The following is a 19,427-nucleotide window of genomic DNA, read 5'->3' on the forward strand; positions in this document are numbered from 1 at the left end:
CTGGGACATGGCAGAGGTCACTGACAGGTTCCTGCCTTGCTCACCTTAGGCTGGAGATGAGGAGAGAGTTCTTCACAGAGAGAGTTGTTAGGCATTGGAATGTGCTGCCCAGGGAGGTGGTGGAGTCACCGTCCCTGGAGGTGCTCAAGAGGGGATTGGATGTGGCTCTTGGTGCCATGGTTTAGTAGTCATGAGGTGTTGGGTGACAGGTTGGACTTGATGAGCTTTGAGGTCTCTTCCAGCCTTTGTGATACTGTGAGGTCTTTTCCAACCTTGTTGATTCTATGATTCTATGATGATTCTATGACCTCTGTCTCACCAGAGAGCCACCAGGTGATGAGCAGTGCATTACCTGCATCTACAACTGGGTTTGCATTCATGATCAAGCCATGGCATCGCTGGTGCTCCAGCCACAGGGTAACAGTACACATGATGGGAAGAGAATGTGTCATCTGAGGTAGCTGCTGCTTTGAACCACCTCATCACACAGCTTCTACAGCAGCCAGCAGTATTCCAGCCTGAAGGAACAGCTGACCTTATGAAGGAAACTTGGCTTTTATACCAGAATGTGCTCACCAAGGCCTTGACTTTCATAAATTGACATACCTTCCCCTACTCTGAAAGGGTGTGGACAAGGAGGAACCAGAGATTCAGCTTGAATTGGGAGTACATTGGATCATAAATTACAGGAGGGCTTGCAGAGGCTGCACATGCTCTAACTGCTGGACTGGATTTTTGTGTCTGAAGCTTTAGCAAACAATAATAGCAGCTGACAGAGGAGGAGAGTGGTTGAGAACAGGGCAAAATTTTGTCCTGGAAGCCCTGGGGACACATCTGCAGCCCAAGTCCCATACCCTGAGACTCACTGTGGTTTCCCCCTGGCATTCCCTCTTTAAGGCAGCGTGAGGGGATGCCGTGCCAGAGGGTTTGCTCAACCAGAGGCTTGGTCAACCAGGACAGCAGCATCCTTTCTTTGAGCTTGTGACACAGTTGCACAGTGACAGGCAGAGGAGTAATTGGGGGGGTGTATCAGGAAGTGGTGGCAGGAGAGTTTAGCTTGTCCTGTGTGCACACAGTGCCCTACATACCTGTGTGTTGTGGGTGCTGGCATGCAGGCACAGGACATGACTGCTAATGGGGAGGACATGAAAGAAGGGGAGAGCCCTGCTGTAGCCAGATGTGTGGAAGGCTTGAGAGGTGGTGTGTTCGAGTGCTCTTGTCACACGTCCAGGTTTTCAGTAGCAATCAGCAGCTACTCTGGAGGGGGGAATGCCAGCAGCGCTGGCTGAGTGGAGAAGCAGAGGGTCTGCAGAAAGCACTCAGGCCACAGGCAGGGCATCAGGTCTTGCCCCCGGGGACTGGCTCATGCTGGAGCTTGCTGTGACTGCCAGGTAGCGGCGCCGGCTCCGGGCGAGCCTCGTGTCTCACCCAGCCTGTGCTTCACTCCAGCCATCACCGGGAACTCCCCAGCTGTTTGGTTGGGACTGGAATCCCCTACTGCCGGCCTCGGGGAAACTCTCCGATTCCGTGTCAGCAGTGTTGAAGGCAGCATTGCCCCCATCAGGGGATTCCCTCTTGTAAACAGGTCAGACCGTGTGCCTGCGAAGGGAACGGCAGTGTCTGAAGGCAGACGGCAATGCGGTCGTTCATCGCTGCTCTCTGTAGCACCGTAGAGCCATCTCCTTAGCCAAGTGAGGTGACGCTGGTCCATCATGCAGCTGCCTCTCAGCTACGCTGCAGAAGTGGCCTTCTCACTTTAGGGATGTGTTACTGAAGCTTTCTCCATCTGTGCCCCAGAATGATCTCTGTCTGCATCTGGTGATTTTAGGAATGCACAAAAGGCTTCCTGAATTGGCTGCTGTTACCTCTCTGCCACTGAAAGGCTCTTCCCTAAAGCTTGTGGGTTTTTTATCTAGTGCTTTCTGCTTTTAACTTGTGGGATAGCACTGAAATCACCAGGTGGAGCTCCCAGTGCTTCTCTCTGGAAAGTTTTTCACCTTCATTCCTGCACAGGTACCTCTGTAGCCAAGCCAACGGTTAGTCTTGCTGTGCCCACTGGAAATATGTGAGGCAGAAGCTGTCTTCAAAATGATTCTGCACACCTTTGGGATGCTTTGTGCCCTGTTAACCATAAACTACCCACAGTGTTCTAAATGTCCCTTCTTTAGAGCAACCCTTCCCTTAAGGGCAACAAAGCTGCTCAGAGGTCTGGAGCACAGCCCTGTGAGGAGAGGCTGAGGGAGCTGGGGTTGCTTAGCCTGGAGAAGAGGAGGCTCAGGGGTGACCTTATTGCTCTCTCCAACTCCCTGAAGGGAGGTTGTAGCCAGGAGGGGGTTGGTCTCTTCTCCCAGGCAAGCAGCACCAGAACAAGAGGACACAGTCTCAAGCTGTGCCAGGGGAGGTTTAGGCTGGAAGTTAGGAATAAGTTCTTCCCAGCAAGAGAGATTGGCCATTGGGATGTGCTGCCCAGGGAGGTGGTGGAGTCACCATCACTGGAGGTGTTTAGGAAGAGACTGGATGGGGTGCTTGGTGCCATGGCTTAGTTGATTAGATGGTGTTGGGGGATAGCTTGGACTTGATGATCTCAAAGGTCTTTTCCAACCTGGTTAATTCTACTCTGTTCTATTCCCTGGAAAAGTGTCCCTTTCTCATTCTACCCTTTCTCAGCAGTGGATTTCCATTCAGATTTAAGCCTCAATCCAGATGAAGATGTCTTCTTGTCTTTGGCAGATTGAGCCAAATAAAAACAAGAACTAAAAAGAGCTGTCTTGATATGATGGGTTTAAAGTTTGAAGAGCAAGCACTGGGTTTAAAGTTTGAAGAGCAAGCACGTTGTTAGAGATGTGTTGCTTGCACTTGCTTATTGCGGTGAGCCCTCAGCAGAAATAGGACATTTGGTTGCTTGTAAGAAAATATGTTTAGATGTTTGCCTTGCACTCACACAGCAACAGATCATCTGCATGCTCCTGGCTGCTGCAGCTTCCCAGCTCCTGTGGGGCTGCTGCTTAAGCAGACGCTGTTTGCCTTACCCTGAGGTCTCAGACGGAGCTAACAGCTGTAAATGAGCAGCAGCGAACCGCTGACAGGAGACACGAGATAGAGTAAGTGTTCAGTGCCTTTCTTCCTCTTGGAGGAGAAGGCTGTAAGTGCTCTAGTGTCCTGTCCACACACAACGCACTGTGCTGCAGGGAAAGTCATCCTGTTGATTGCTACTTCATCTATGTAGCCTCGTAGATGCTGAAGTGTCACAGCCTGCTGTCTGTCAAACAGCTTTGGCCTCAGTCTCCTCTAAAAAACTCTGCACCTGGGCCTGAGCAAAGCAGCCTCCTGGTGTTTGCTGTGTGGAGCATTGCCTGTGACATTTGCTAATCATTGAGCAGAGATGCTCAGCACAGCAACCACACAGCAGCCTTGCTTCCTGTTCTGTTCTGTTCTGCTGCAGTCCTTGGCTGAAATGGTAGCAGCCCTCCAAGGCATGAACACCTTAACCAAACAATACTGCCTTCAAAATCAAGACCTTCATATTTTAATGTGCCATCTTGCCCTGAATAGGAAACCACTCATCTGCATGGTGTCCAGAGGAGGAAATTGAGTGATGCAGTTAAACACCACCAGTAAACACTGCCTTTGCCTGTGGTTTGTGCACTTCCAGCAGTCATTACTCACTACTGTCAATATTGAACTTTGCCCCTGTGACTCTCATTCACCATTGCTGTGTTTTAAACAGGCAAATGTTTATTAGAAATGGAAATATCTACAGAGGTGATAAAGTGTGCCCCAAATCAGAGGCAATTTGACCTCGTTCTGTGCATTTCCTGCTGTCATTGTTAGCTGACGTTCTCTTAGCTCGCTCTGCCCATGATCTAAATCTGTCCTGAAGAGGCAGGCAGCAGAGTGTGAAGTGGTTATAAAGAGCTTCAGGTGTCTTCAAGGATATTCTGCACCCAGACTGACAAAGCATTTTGCTCTGTTGTTGATAAAATGAGGACAATAAACTGCATTGTTACGGCTCTTAGTGCAGCACCCATTGTAAGGAACAGTCTGGAGGACAAAGAACCTGACACAAATTCCTCACAAGTGGACTCAGAAACAATCCTGCTGGTCTTGACTGTGTTGCCTGGCATCACAGCAGCTGTGAATTTCAACCCCTCACTTCATGTCACATATGCTTAGCTCTTTCTGCCTGGAGAAGGTGGATTTGTCTGACTGATGCGTGGCTCCTACCAATGCACTGCAGAGCATTCTGCTGCTCTCCAGTCTTTATTATTTGGTTAAAATATGTTGCACTGCAGCCCTGTGTGGCTCTAGAGGCATCCTTTTGGGGGCTGACACAGGTTCTGACTGGGTGCCTCCTGAAGGCCGCTGCCTTCATGGTCCCTCGCTGTTTCATTTTTCAAGGGAAGCATGCATCTTGCACTTTGAAGTGTTTGTGATATTAAAAAGCAGCAGGGGATTACATGGCTGATGCCAGCTCACTCCTGCTGCAGCTGGCTTCTGCATTAGTCAGAGATCCTTCCCTTTCTCCTCGGATGCTCCAAGAAGTGTGCGGCCCCTGGGGCTGCGGGAGAGCTGCCGACCGCGGGCGTGGGCAGCTGCCACCCTCCCTGGGGATTGTACTGCTCTGCTTCTGACTGAACTGGTGCTGCTCTCCATTAAAAGTGGCCACTTCACTTGTCCATTTGCTTCTCCATCCTGCTGGCAGACCCTGCTGGTGATGTTTTGCCTGGCATAAACCCGTTGGGCTGCCCTAACATAATCTCTTCGCTCGGCTCATCCCCAGGCTGTTTATTGTGGACCCCTTCCAACACCCACTGAAGGCAGCACAGCCTACAACTGCCTGGGCAGCTGTTGGACTAGGCCTATAAAATGGGGGCTATTTTGCTATTTTAATGGTATTAAGACCTTAAATTACTTTAAAACTGCACAGCATATTTTCATGAGGAGGAAAGGCAACAGAAAAAACCCACCACACCCTTTGAGGTGGTGTCTTCCTCTTGGGACAGGCACCACTTGGATCAGGGGTGACTACCCAAGCCCCTGAATGGTCGACAGATAGAGAAACTCCCATCAGGCAGGACTCCTCCAACACTTTTAGACTTCTCTCTGTGAATGGGGGAGCCAGTCAGAGGGCTAGAGCACCTCTCCTGTGAGGACAAACTGAGGAAGTTGGGGCTGTTCAGTCTGGACAAGTGAAGGTTTTCAAGAGGGGGCTGGACATGGCACTTGGTGCCATGGTTTAGTAGTCTTGAGGTGTTGGGTGACAGGTTGGACCCGATGATCTTTGAGGTCTTTTCCAACCTTATTGATTCTATGATTTTTTTTCCTATGATTCTATAAAGGCTCCAAGGAGACCTAATTGTAGCTTCCAGTATCATAAGGGGACCTACAAGAAAGTTGGGGAGGGACCTTATAAGGTATCAGGTAGTGATAGGACTAGGGGGAATGGAGCAAAACTAGAAGTGGGTGGGTTCAGATTGGATGTCAGGAAGAAATTCTTCACCACGAGGATGGTGACACTGGCACAGGTTTCCCAGGGAGGTGTTGGAAGCTGCCTTGAGGAGCTCAAATTCACCTTGGGGAGAAGAGGAGCTTCTCATGACAGGAGACAATTAGCCTGAACCCAAGAAGCCTCAATTTCTTCTTCCTGGTGTCAAATAGAAGAGAAAGCAGGTGAGCTCCAACCTGTGGCACATTTCTCACTAGCTGCTCTGACGTGCAGGGATTCTGTGTTAGCCTTCATTTTATAGAAGCATTACCTCTGTCTGGAAGGGACATTTGATTGAATGCTGCTTAGCCCCTCCAGACATCACTCATAAATCCACCTCTGGGGCCCAGAGACTTCACTCTGACAACATCCTGGCAGCCTGGCACAAATGATTTTGCAGTTGCACCGGTTATTCGTCGCCTGGCTTCCAGCCGCGGCTGGCCCTCACAGGGCGAATTCTCAGCCGGGCTTCTGTGGCTAGAGGAAGGTTTCCCACACCCCAGGGGTGGTGCTGAGCTTCCAGCAAGCCAGGTGAGCTTGCCTTCTGCAGCCAACACACTCAGGCTCCAACACTTGAAACCCAAAGGGTTAGCAGAGTCTTTATTCAGTCTGCTGCACAAGGTGATATGCAGCAACTTGCCTTCAATGAAATGCAATTAAGGTGATTTAACAGAAGCTGCATGCCATAATATTTCTTAACATCTTAACAGTCAATTTAATGGGAGGGGGAAAAAAACTCCAGTTTTCTTGCCTGGATAAGGGTTGGAGTGTTTTTTTTCTCTCTTGTTTTTTGTTTTGGAAAAGGATTTCTTAAAGAAGCTGTGACCACCCAGCTGAGTATGACTTAGTAATAGGTCCAGTTTCTGGCTACAAGGAGAATTAAAAACCACAGCAATAATATGGGGTGGGGGAATCCACCACTGATAAAACCCTTTGCAGATTGTATCTGCCTTTTTTTCTCCTCTCCTCTCCTCTCCTCTCCTCTCCTCTCCTCTCCTCTCCTCTCCTCTCCTCTCCTCTCCTCTCCTCTCCTCTCCTCTCCTCTCCTCTCCTCTCCTCTCCTCTCCTCTCCTCTCCTCTCCTCTCCTCTCCTCTCCTCTCCTCTCCTCTCCTCTCCTCTCCTCTCCTCTCCTCTCTGAACCTCTCCTCTCTGAACCTCTCCTCTCCTCTCCTCTCCTCTCCTCTCCTCTCCTCTCTGAACCTCTCCTCTCCTCTCCTCTCCTCTCTGAACCTCTCCTCTCCTCTCTGAACCTCTCCTCTCCTCTCCTCTCTGAACCTCTCCTCTCCTCTCTGAACCTCTCCTCTCCTCTCTGAACCTCTCCTCTCCTCTCCTCTCTGAACCTCTCCTCTCCTCTCCTCTCCTCTCTGAACCTCTCCTCTCCTCTCTGAACCTCTCCTCTCCTCTCCTCTCTGAACCTCTCCTCTCCTCTCCTCTCCTCTCTGAACCTCTCCTCTCCTCTCCTCTCCTCTCCTCTCCTCTCCTCTCCTCTCCTCTCCTCTCCTCTCCTCTCCTCTCCTCTCCTCTCCTCTCCTCTCCTCTCCTCTCCTCTCCTCTCCTCTCCTCTCCTCTCCTCTCCTCTCCTCTCCTCTCCTCTCCTCTCCTCTCCTCTCCTCTCCTCTCCTCTCCTCTCCTCTCCTCTCCTCTCTGAACCTCTCCTCTCTGAACCTCTCCTCTCCTCTCTGAACCTCTCCTCTCCTCTCTGAACCTCTCCTCTCCTCTCCTCTCCTCTCCTCTCCTCTCTGAACCTCTCCTCTCCTCTCCTCTCTGAACCTCTCCTCTCTGAACCTCTCCTCTCTGAACCTCTCCTCTCCTCTCTGAACCTCTCCTCTCTGAACCTCTCCTCCCTGAACCTCTCCTCTCTGAACCTCTCCTCTCCTCTCTGAACTGAACCTCTCCTCTCCTCTCTGAACCTCTCCTCTCTGAACCTCTCCTCTCTGAACCTCTCCTCTCTGAACCTCTCCTCTCCTCTCTGAACCTCTCTGAACCTCTCCTCTCTGAACCTCTCCTCTCCTCTCTGAACCTCTCTGAACCTCTCCTCTCTGAACCTCTCCTCTCTGAACCTCTCCTCTCCTCTCTGAACCTCTCTTCTCCTCTCCTCTCTTCTCCTCTCCTCTCTGAACCTCTCCTCTCCTCTCCGAACCTCTCCTCTCCGAACCTCTCCTCTCCTCTCTGAACTTCTCCTCTCCCTCTCCTCTCCCCTTGTTAGAACAATGTATCTAGAAGGGTTTTGGAGCTCCTGGTTTCAGTGACAACTGCAGATGCACCTTGTCCCATTCTGGAGCAAGACCAACTGAACATAGCCCTTTGTAGCAACCTGGTTTCCACTAGAGGTACAAAAAAAAGATGTCTTGGTCAGGTCATGTCCTTGACACCACAGGGTAACCAGAGTGGAGGGTGTGCTGCACCACACAGCTAGTCCCTGCACCCTTCTCTGCTTAACCTGCAGCTGGGAAGGGATAATAAACTGCACCAGTACAGGCTGGGAGGTGAACTGCTAGAGAGCAGCCCTGTGGAGAGGGACCTGGGAGTCCTGGTGGATAACAAGTTCTCCATGGGGCAGCAATATGCCCTGGTGGCCAAGAAGGCCAATGGGATCCTGGGGTGCATTAGGAGGAGTGTGTCCAGCAGATCCAGGGAGGTTCTCCTCCCTTTCTACTCTGCCCTGGTGAGACCACATCTGGAGTATTGCATCCAGCTCTGGGCTCCCCAGTCCAAGAGGGACAGGGATGTGCTGGAGAGAATCCAAGGTAGGGCTACAAGGATGCTGAAGGGACTGGAGCACTGCCTGGTGAGGAGAGGCTGAGAGCCCTGGGGGTGTTTAATCTGGAGAATACTGAGAAGGGATTTAGTAAATGTTTATAAATATCTGAGGGCAGGGGGTCAGGAGGCAGGGGACAGGCTCTGCTCTGCTGCACCCTGGGATAGGACAAGGGGCAATGGATATAAACTCCAGCACAGAGGTTCCACCTCAACATGAGGAGGAACTTCTTCACTGTGAGGGTCACAGAGTCCTGGAGCAGGCTACCCAGAGAGGCTGTGAAGTCTCCTGCTCTGGAGACTTTCAAGACCCATCTGGATGTGTTCCTGTGTGAGCTGTGCTGGATTCTATGGTCCTGCTCTGGCAGGGGGGTTGGACTGTGTTTAAGACCAGGCTGGACAAGGCTCTGGCCAGCCTGATCTAGTGTGAGGGGTCCCTGCCCATGGCAGGGGGGTTACAGTATCACAGTATCACTAAGGTTGGAAAAGACCTCAAAGATCATTGAGTCCAGCCTGTCACCACAGACCTCATGACTAGACCATGGCACCAAGTGCCACGTCCAATCTTCTCTTGAACACCTTAGGATGGTTGGACCTGCTTCCAACAGGGTTGGAACTAGATGATCCTTGTGGTCCCTTCCAACTCTGACTGATACTGTGATACTATGATGACTGGATGATCTCTGGAGGTCCCATCCAAAGCCTAACATCCTGTGATGCTGTGGTCCTGTGAACTCACCGGGCTTGTTCCTTTCCCTCTGCAGGTAACATTCTGACACAAAACATGGGCAAGCAGAACAGCAAACTACGCCCCGAGGTCATGCAAGACTTGCTAGAAAGCACAGACTTTACAGAGCACGAGATCCAGGAGTGGTACAAAGGCTTCCTCAGAGACTGTCCCAGCGGGCATTTGTCCATGGAGGAGTTTAAAAAGATCTACGGGAACTTTTTCCCTTACGGGGACGCTTCTAAGTTCGCGGAGCACGTCTTCCGCACCTTCGACGCCAACGGCGACGGCACGATAGACTTCCGAGAGTTCATCATCGCCCTCAGCGTCACCTCCAGGGGCAAACTGGAGCAGAAGCTGAAGTGGGCCTTCAGCATGTACGACCTGGACGGCAATGGCTACATCAGCAAGTCCGAGATGCTGGAAATCGTGCAGGTATGCGCTGCCCCCGCGGCACCCCTGCGCCAGGGCGGGTGCTGGAGGCTCCCTCTCTGCCCCTGTGCTCAGCACTGGTTAGGCCACACATTGACTGCTCAGTCCAGTTCTGGGCCTCTCAATTTAAGAAGGTCATTGAGACACTTGAACATACCCAGAGAAGGTCAACGAGGCTGGGGAGAGGTCTGGAGCACAGCCCTGTGAGGAGAGGCTGAGGGAGCTGGGGTTGCTTAGCCTGGAGAAGAGGAGGCTCAGGGGAGACCTTCTTGCTCTCTACAACTACCTGAAGGGAGGTTGTAGCCAGGTGGGGGTTGGTCTCTTCTGCCAGGCAACCAGCACCAGAACAAGAGGACACAGACCCAAGCTGTGCCGGGGAGGCTTAGGCTGGAGGTGAGGAGAAAGTTCTTCCCAGCAAGAGAAACTGGCCATTGGAATGTGCTGCCCAGGGAGGTGGTGGAGTCACTGTTCCTGGGGGTGTTCAAAAGAGGATTGGATGTGGCACTTGGAGCCATGGTTTAGTTAGACATGAGGTGTTAGATATTAGTTTGGACTTGATGATCTCTGAGGTCTTTTCCAACCTTATTGATTCTGTGATTCTATGATAGTATGATTCTATGTTCAAGACCTGTCTGGATGAGTTCCTGTGGGACCTGGTACAGGGGAGTTTGAGGCTGGATGTTAGGAAGAAATTCTTCCCAGCAAGAGAGATTGGCCATTGGAATGTGCTGCCCAGGGAGGTGGTGGAGTCACCATCACTGGAGGTGTTTAGGAGGAGACTGGATGGGGTGCTTGGTGCCATGGTTTAATTGATCAGATGGTGTTGGGTGATAGGTTGGACTTGATGATCTCTGAGGTCTTTTCCAACCTGGTTAATTCTGTATCTAGAGATACAGAGAGAAGAGAAGGCTGTGAGGAGACCTCATTGTGGCCTTCCAGTATCTGAAGGGGGCTAAAAGACAGCTGGGGAGAGACTTTTGAGGGTGTCAGGGAGTGACAGGACTAGGGGGAATGAAGCAAAAATATAAATGAGTAGATTCATACTGGATGTTAGGAAGAAGTTCTTCCCCATGAGGGTGGTGAGAGACTGGCACAGGTTGTCCAGGGAGGTGGTGGAAGCTTCATCCCTGGAGGTTTTGCAGCCAGGCTGGAGGTGGCTTTGGGCAGCCTGCTGTAGTGTGAGGTGTCCCTGCCCATGGCAGGGGCTTGCAGCTGGATGATCCTTGAGGTCCCTTCCAACCCTACCAATTCTATGATTCTATTCTATGTAGGTGATCCTGCTTTGGCAGGGGGGGCTGGACTGGATGATCTCTTGAGGCCCCTTCCAGCCCCCTAGCATTCTGTGATTCCTCCTCCCAAGTGAGTCAATGCAGCAGCGCTGCCACACGGCGCTGAGCGGAGAGCATTTGGGGGGCTGATGATCTTGGTCCTGTGTGTAACTGCTTGGATGTGAGATGTGACTTCATTTGGGAAGAAAAAGAAAGGAAGTGTCACAGTTCAAAGTGCAGCTTCTGATATCTGTTGCAAATTTTCCCTGGGCTGTGTGCTGCGGGGGAAGTTCTCCCCTGGGACTTCTCTTGGGCTAGAGCGCAGCAAGCAACCTGCTGCCAAATGAGGCTCTGTCCTCTGGGAAAGCACTGGCAATTAATTACAATTAATTGCAGTCAGACCAAGTTAATGCCTGTGATCAACCGGGCAGTGTACTTTTGAGAAGGAAGGCTTCCTGCACAGGATCATGCACAGAATTGCCTGGTTGGAAAAGACCTTAAGATCATCAAGTCCAACCAGAAAAATCATAGAATTGGTAGGGTTGGAAGGGGCCTCAAGAATCATTCAGTTCCAACCCCCCTGGCATGGGCAGGGACTCCTCACACTAGATCAGATTGCTCAGAGCCATAGGATCACAGAATCAAACAGGTTGGAAGAGACCTCCTCATGGTGCAGAGCCACAAGGATGGTGAAGGGAGTGGAACATCTTCCATATGAGGAGAGAATGAGGGAGCTCTTTAGCTTGGAGAAGAGGAGACTGAGAGGTGACCTCATCAATGGTTATGAATGTGTGAAGGATGAGTGCTGAGAGGCTGGAGCCAGGCTCTGCTCAGTGGTGCCCAATGACAGCACAAGGGGCAGTGGGTGGAAGCTGAGCTGAGGAAGTTTCATGTAAATATGAGGAAAAAATTTTGCCTGTGAGGGTGACAGAGCTCTGGGACAGGCTGCCCAGGGGGGTTGTGGAGTCTCCCTCTCTGGGGATATTCAAAACCCACCTGGATGTGTTCCTGTGTAATCTGGTGTAGGAGATCCTGCTCTGGCAGGGGAATTGGACTGGATGAGCCTCCCAGGTCCCTTCCAGCCCCTGAAACTCTGTGATTCTGTGATCATCAGGTCCTCCACAGCAAGAAATCCATCTCCTTTGAAATCATGCTGGGATGAAGAACCAGCTCACGTCTTTGAAAGGTGTCTGTCTGCTTAATTGCAGCGAGGTCTGCAGCCCTCGTGCCACACCAGCTGCCTTCACGTGAAGCTGCCAGGACAAACAAGCCTTATCTGGGTAGACAATGATTCCACACACAGCTTCTTAGGATGCATTTTCTCGTGGTGTTAGTAGGAGTCCCACCTCCCTTCAGCTTCCTCTGACATGTTTTTACCCTTGAGGCACATCACTCTTCTGAAGGCTCTGAACCCTTTGCGATGTGCTGCTGCATTTACATAGCTTGAAGCTGTGTAGTGCAGCACTGCTTGAAAACAGGGCGGGGGGGAGGGGGAAGGAAAGGCTGTTAGCAAGATCAGTTCTCTGCCTGGAAATGCTGAAGTGCTAGCTATGTGCTGTATTATTCAGGCTTATATTTGTGCTGGAAACCAAGGGAGAGGAATGCACACAAATTACAGGCTGTGATGGCAAACTGCCTGGCTGGAGCCAGCCTAATGCGTGGTGCCCTTGTCTCTCTACAGGGCTATTCTCATGTCCTCCAAACAGCTGGTAGCTAACAGCAGCACTTACTCTGCTTCAACAAGACCAGATACAGAGCTCAGCTGTCAGTGCAGGGCTGTTGTGCTTCACTGCCTCTGTTTTGTGTTCCTGTGTCTCAGCTAAAGATCAGGACTGCCTTCAGACACAGAGACCTCCCTCCCTGTCTCTGTGCCACCATGAGCTGCCTGGAATATTTGCATTAGAAGATACTCTGCTCCTTACAAATCTTTCTGTCCTCTGGGTAGGATAAACAGGCTGTCGATTGTTGGTTTTGTAGCTGTATTTCTCCTCATGAGAAAACAAAGAGAGTCCCAAAAGAAGTAACAGAGCACAGAGCAAACACAAGGAGCCAAACCCAAGCAAGCGCCTGCTCCTCAGGAGAAGACACCCCAGGGACCCCAGCACCACATGCTGTTGTCAAGTAGCCTGGGAAGCCCTCAGTGCTGAGCAGCAGCACAAACCCCTCAGACCAGGAGACTTGCAGACAGGGAAAATAATGCCACAAGATGTGTGCCTGTTGAATTTGATGGAAACAGCAGTGCCCAGAACCTCTGCACCGAGCCAAACACGGTCCAGCAAAAGCAGCAGCTTTTCCCCACTGCTGCAGAGCTGCTCAGCAGCAGCATTAGGGAGACAGAAATGTTCTTCCCCCTCTTCACAGCCCTGTTGGTACCAAACTGGAGCATTGTCCTTTACAACCAGGATGGTAACCAAATGAAACTGCAGCTTAGGAGTCAGTGTAGGACAGCACCTTGCCAGGTTGCACATCCAAGTCAGGATAGCACTTGGACCTCATGCAGCCCTCAGCCTGGCTCTCCAGCCCTCCCACTACACTTCTTGGGAGAATAGAATAGAATAGAATAGAATAGAATAGAATAGAATAGAATAGAATAGAATAGAATAGAATAGAATAGAATAGAATAGAATAGAATAGAATAGAATAGAATTAACCAGGTTGGAAAACACCTTTGAGATCATCAAGTCCAAGCTCTCACCCAACGCTATCCAATCAACTAAACCATGGCACTAAGTGCCTCACCCAGTCTCCTCTTAAACACCTCCAGTGATGGTGACTCCACCACCTCCCTGGGCAGCACATTCCAGTGGCCAATCTCTCTTGCTGGGAAGAACTTCTTCCTAACATCCAGGCTGAATCTCTGCTGGTGCAGATTGAGACTGTGTCCTCTTGTTCTGGTGCTGGTTGTCTGGGAGAAGAGACCAACCCCCACCTGGCTACAACCTCCCTTCAGGTAGTTGTAGACAGCAATAAGGTCTCCCCTGAGCCTCCTCTCCTCCAGGCTAAGCAACCCCAGCTCCCTCAGCCTCTCCTCATATGACTTGTTTGGCTCTCTCCTCTTTTCAGACCTCACTTGAAACTCAGCTGTGTGGTGCTGTCTGCTCTCATCTCACATTCTGAGGGATGGCACAGAAGTGGGTCAAGGACAGAAAAGGCTAACAAGCCTGAGCCACAGCCAGGCTTGCACTGTGGACCATCAGTGGTCCCTCAGCCCTTTCTGTGAGGGAGCTTCCCATCAGGCAGTGTGCTTGGAGCTCTCAGCCTGTGTCCCAGGCACCAGTGGTTTCCCTGTATTCCCCTGGTCACCCGTAGCTCCTGCTGCTGGGAGAGGCTTGGCCACTCAGGCTCTGCAAATGTGCATGGTAGATGCATGAAACTGAAGTAGAAGAGCACATTTTCTTACTTTGTTGAGAGGTTTCTTCTTGCAGAGTGTTAGAGAGAGTTCTAATCACTAGAGGAGAAAGTTCTTCCCAGAAAGAGGAATTGGCCACTGGAATGTGCTGCCCAGGGAGGTGGTGGAGTCCCCATCCCTGGAGGTGTTCAATAAAGGATTGGATGTGGCACTTGGAGCTGTGGTTTAGTTGTCAGGAGGTGTTAGGTATTAGGTAATAGGTAGGACCTGATGATCTCTGAGGTCATTTCCAACCTGGTTGATTCTAAGATTCTATGATTCTATGACTTGAAAAAACCCAAACAAAACCATAACCTCTAGGAACTGTCACTGTCATTCACAAAAGGTCGTCTGTTTTTAATATGGGAAGACAGGACTCTGCACCAAAAAAATCTTCCTAAAGGCCCTCAGCCATCGCAATCTTTCTGACAGTGAAAAGCAGAACTCTGTTCCCTCTCTCTCTGATGCCTGTCCCAGAGGAGCCCATTACAAGCCCCTTCCCTGGCACACATTTGCATGCAGGCAGAGCAGGAGCTTGTTGTTTTCAGTGGGATTTGTGCATGAGACAGCACACCAGGCTGAACACTAAATGAGCACCATCAGCCTGGAAGTCTCCACTTCCCAGCAGAAGGCTGCCCCTGTTGCTGTGGCATCACTGTATCTCAAACAGCACAGGGACCAGAGGTGTTTGGCTTCTGTTTCGCTCTGCTGTTCTTTGTGTGGAAAGCCTCCTCTCAGCAGTTCTTTTCACTGCCACCCTGATGGCTACCTGCATTTCCTGTCTCATGCTCTGCCCTCCCCTAACAGTGCTGCAGGCAGTGCAGGCCTTGCACTCCTGCTGAGCATTGCAGGAAGCTGCTTGTGGCAGCGGCTGCAGCAGCACTGGCAAAGCAGAGCTCCTGGTTGAGATGGCTCCTGTCCCACAGAAGCCTCAGGAACTGGCCAGGTGCCAAGCAGATGAGTGTGAATGGTTCCTAACAGCTTTTTGAAGCCTGTTTTAGAACCATAGAAATCACAGAATGCATTGGGTTGGAAGGAACCCTTGGAGGTCATCATGCAGTGAGCAGGGACATCCTTAACTAGATCAGGTTGCTCAGAGCCCCATCAAGTCTGACCTTGAATGCATCCAGGGATGGGGTCTCCACCAACCTGCATTGCAATTTCTCTGCAGAGCAGTAGGGTGGAGGACAAAAGATCTGCATTCCTGTAAGCTCCATCTCCCATAGTGCTGTTGACCACACACAGCCTGTCACAGGCTCACCACCCCTGCCCATGAACTCTTCCCCTAGGCCAGTCTGCAAAGAACTGTGCTTAGAGGCACACCTGAGCCATCCACATGGAGCTGGCTGCACACTTTGGAGGATCACATAACCTGAAGAACTTCAGTGGTGGGCTGACAGTTGCAGTGCCTGATGGAAGAAGGTCCATGGGGCACTGCTACACCTACCAGGCACAGCACATCTGCATAGTACTGTGGGAAGATGCTTCAGAGCCTGCCCTTGTGACTGACTTCACCTTAGATCCTCTCAGATTCTCCTGCTCTAGGAATGCTTCTCATGTCTCCCATGTGTTTACCAACAATCTGAATATCCCAGACCACTCAGAAAACAGCTGCAAAGCAGCTAGCAGATTCATCTTCATTCCCCTTGCTGAAATGGAACACCATTTGGTGAGACTCTCTTGTAAAAGCTCAAATAAGAGATGAAAACCTTTTTAAACACATGGAGTCATATGGCGTCCTAGGAATACTGAGCTGAGAGCTGAGGGTAGCCTTTCAGTCTAATACAAGCAGAGCACACAGGTTTCACCTGCTGGGCTCACTCACTTGTAAGCCCAGAAGGGACAGAAGCTGGTGTGTCTCTGGTTTTAGCTGTCAACATTTATTTCAACAGAGTAAAAAGGACTGACTGGAAATGTGTGCTGTCGTTGCTGCCATCAGCATGAGAAGCTCTGTGACACTTTGCTGAGTATAGCAGGAAACTGCAGCCCCCACCAAGATCTCTGACCCACACAGAGCAATGGCAGCCAGCGACCGGGAGCAAAATGGGCCAAGGAGTGATGCACACAGGGCTCTGGAGGAGCCATTTCTTCGTGGCCTTTAGGGATACCAGGGAGTTGGAAGCTCTCCTGACAGAAGTCCCCCTGCAAAAGCTGCCCTGACTTAGATGGCTGCTGATAGATAACGACCTCCAAACCTCCTTCTGAATGTCACCAATGGCTTTCAGCCCAAGTGCTGTGAGGCCAAGGAGCTGCCCTCCACGTGGAGTGGAGTCCCAGGCTGCAGCCCGGGGCTGGTGCAGCCCAGCTCCGTGTTAGTATCACATCAAAGCAGCTCCTTCCAGAGCCTGCCGTTTCAACCAAGCAGGAAGGAGCTCTGTGTAGCTGCACTGTGTCCATACAGGGCAAGGCTCAGGGCTTTTAATCAGCTTTAGCTGGCTTTTACTTGGGGAAAACTTCCCCCCTGAACTCCTGAGTGAGGACATAAGGATCTGTGCAGCGTAACCATTTCAGCACGGCAGGAGCGCTGCTCTGTTATTCCCATCTGGCTTTCCTAGAATATCTTCATCTCTCATTCCCTTCACACGCCTCTGTGCAAAGGACCCTGCAGGATGAAGTCATCCTGAAGTGCTCTTTTTTTGTCCCAAAGATCTGCATATCCTTACTATGGTTACTTTGGTGGGGGTCCAACACGCCTGCACTCCTGGCCCGGGCCTGCCTCCCACACTTTGAATGCGGCTTCTCTGCCTTGCCATCTTCTCATGCAGAGTGGGGGAGTGACCCCTCCACCTCTCTTCCTACTCTGGACAAAAGGCTGCTTAAGACACTTCCAGACTGGCAGGTTTATAAGCATCATCTCTCGCTGGCTCCTGCAAGCCTTGCATGCCAACAAGGACAAGGGAGGTGGAAGTCCTTGCTGTCCACCCTCTGCTTTGCTTTTTCCTTCCCCTGTTGCCTCCTTCCCTCAGCTCCCTTGTCCCTGTGATCATGCTGCTTGCATGTTTGTTCTCTCTACTGTCCTCCTGGTTATCAGATGATCATGGTTGTGTGGGCAGGATCCCTGGCACCCTTCTTTTGGGAGCCTTTGGGCACTTCCAGAGTGCAAATGATGGTGATGATGATTAAAATGGCACTCACCACTTTTCCACTGAGGCAGCAGCTGTTCATGCTCTGTTCCCCACTACTGGGGTCCAAAGGCAACATTAGAGCCTTGCCATGGGGCTGGGTCTCTCCAGCAGACCAGTAAGAGATGAATAATTAATTAACCAGACCAATGTCTTTCTCAGAGTAACTCTTGAAGTTATTTAAAGGCCAGGAGGTGTGAAAGGTGAGCTGCTGGCAGAGGAGAGACCAGCAAGATGGCCAAGGAAGGAGGTGCTCCCTAGTCTTGAGGGTCTGTGAGTTTAGCAGCATCCTCCAGCTGGTCAGTCAGTGCTGCAATGCTCCTGGAGCCAGCTGGTGGGGACCCTGGTCCAGATGACGGGAGTGTTCTAGGCAGAGAACCATCATGAATGGGAAGAGGAGAGAGGGGAGTTCCAGTCAGCCATCCTGGACTGGCAACAAGGACCCACTCCCAGAGCAGGAGGAAACAGAGAGCAAAGAGCTAAAGCAATCACATCTGCACCAAGTTATCAACTGCTGGGGAGAAACAAGGATTTGAAAGGGATCTACATCTACAGACCTGAGGTGGAGAGCAAAGTGACTGCCCCTGCAGCACTGGTCAGCCAAAGGCCAGCCAGCTGCTGTGGGAAGCAGCAGGAGCTGGTCAGAGCAGGGCAGCACTGGTGAGTGCTGTCTCTGCAAATGACCAGGAGGCTCCTCTGAGGCCACCAACCTGCAGCCCTCTGGCTGCTGCTGTTCTCACAGCTGTGTGGCACTGTAGAGATGTCTAACCCAAAGCCCTCTTGTTTACTGGTACTGCATCCTCACATGTGCAGGCAAGGTTTGCAGAACCAGTTCAGAGACACCTACTCATCTTTGGTTTGAAAGGAGCATTGCCTCTCTGTTACGGACAGCTAGCACCATGTGAGACTAAAGGAATAGATCTGTGTGGGACCAGTGCCATGTGGGACCAGAGCATCTGCTCTCTGTGGAACAAATAGGGAATGGGGCTCCAAGCACAGCAGCCCCAAGGCAAAGGCAGCTCCTTGATGGTCAAGCCACAGCAAACACAGGCAGGCAGTCACTGCCCACCCTCTGGGCAGGATGCTGACCAAGGGAGAAGAGAAAGGAGATGAGGGGGAAGCAAAGACAGGGTAAGGGGACAGGGGGACAGACTGAAGGAGTTAGGGCTGTTCAGTCTGGAGAAGAGAAGGCTCCCAGGTGACCTCATTGTGGCCTTCCAGTATCTGAAGGGGGCTACAGGAAGGCTGGGGAGGGACTGCTCAGGATCTCAGGTAGTGATAGGACTAGGGGGAATGGAATGAAGCTGGAGGTGGGGAGATTGAGGTTGGAGGTGAGGAGGAAGTTCTTCCCCATGAGAGTGGTGAAGCCCTGGAATGGGTTGTCCAAGGAGATGGTCGAGGCCCCATCCCTGGAGGTGTTTAAGCCCAGGCTGGCTGAGGCTCTGGCCAGGCTGATCTAGTGTGGGGTGTCCCTGCCCATGGCAGGGCAGTTGGAACTAGGTGATCCTTGTGGTCCCTTCCAACCCTGACTGATACTATGATACTATGACAGAACCTAGGTGGCTGAAGCACAGAGGCCCATTGCAGTGCAGAGCAGGACCGTGCTGGTCTAACTGTTCCCTTGGTCAGCAGAAACTTCCAGTGCCTAAAGTGCTGCACAAGTGGTGAATTCATCCTTTTCATTAGGATGTAAACTGAGCCCAAACATAGGCTGTGTCTGACCATGACTAGATAAGGGAACACAGTCCTTCACAGGTGAGTGTCCCACTGAAGAGGGCAGCTGCATGTACTGAAGCCACCTGACTCCCTTCAGCATCCAGGCAGCACATCCCAGACAATGTTCCTGGGATATTTTTTGCCTCCTTTTTGTCACCAGGAGCTAATCATAACCCTGCATCCAGATACTGTGCTTCTTACCAGCTCTGTGCTCCTCTCATATCACACAGGCAATCTATAAGATGGTGTCTTCTGTAATGAAGATGCCAGAAGATGAGTCGACACCAGAGAAGAGGACAGAGAAGATCTTCCGCCAGATGGACACCAACCGTGACGGTAGGCACCCTGCAGGCCCCAGGGCAGCTGCCTCTGCCTCTGTGCTGGGTGGCTGGGGTGTGCTGCCCACATGGGGTGACACCTCAAACCCACCACTCTTCCTTCAGCCACCCAGGCGATGCCACCACCATCCACAGCCAGCGGGGCATGAGGATGGGCAAGGCTTTCCCTTGCCAGGTTGCTTTACCAGGTGTG

At 51.4% G+C, this 19,427-nt stretch overlaps 1 protein-coding gene across 3 annotated transcripts in view; it reads left to right on the plus strand.

The window, feature by feature from the left end:
- NCALD (neurocalcin delta) overlaps positions 1-19,427 on the plus strand; it is a 66,689-nt gene that overhangs the window by 36,700 nt on the left and 10,562 nt on the right. For all 3 annotated transcript variants that reach the window (XR_010990117.1, XM_068161136.1, XM_068161138.1), the window contains exons 2-3: positions 9,008-9,405; positions 19,127-19,232. Coding sequence is in view for 2 of the 3 variants with exons in the window: in XM_068161136.1 (XP_068017237.1) it covers positions 9,028-9,405; positions 19,127-19,232 (484 nt within the window). In the remaining variant the exon portion in view is untranslated. The remainder of the gene's footprint in view (positions 1-9,007; positions 9,406-19,126; positions 19,233-19,427) is intronic.

This window comes from Melanerpes formicivorus, unplaced genomic scaffold (assembly GCF_026170545.1).
Source record: "Melanerpes formicivorus ecotype bairdi unplaced genomic scaffold, bMelFor1.0.p_v2 SCAF_56, whole genome shotgun sequence".
Taxonomy (NCBI): domain Eukaryota; kingdom Metazoa; phylum Chordata; class Aves; order Piciformes; family Picidae; genus Melanerpes; species Melanerpes formicivorus.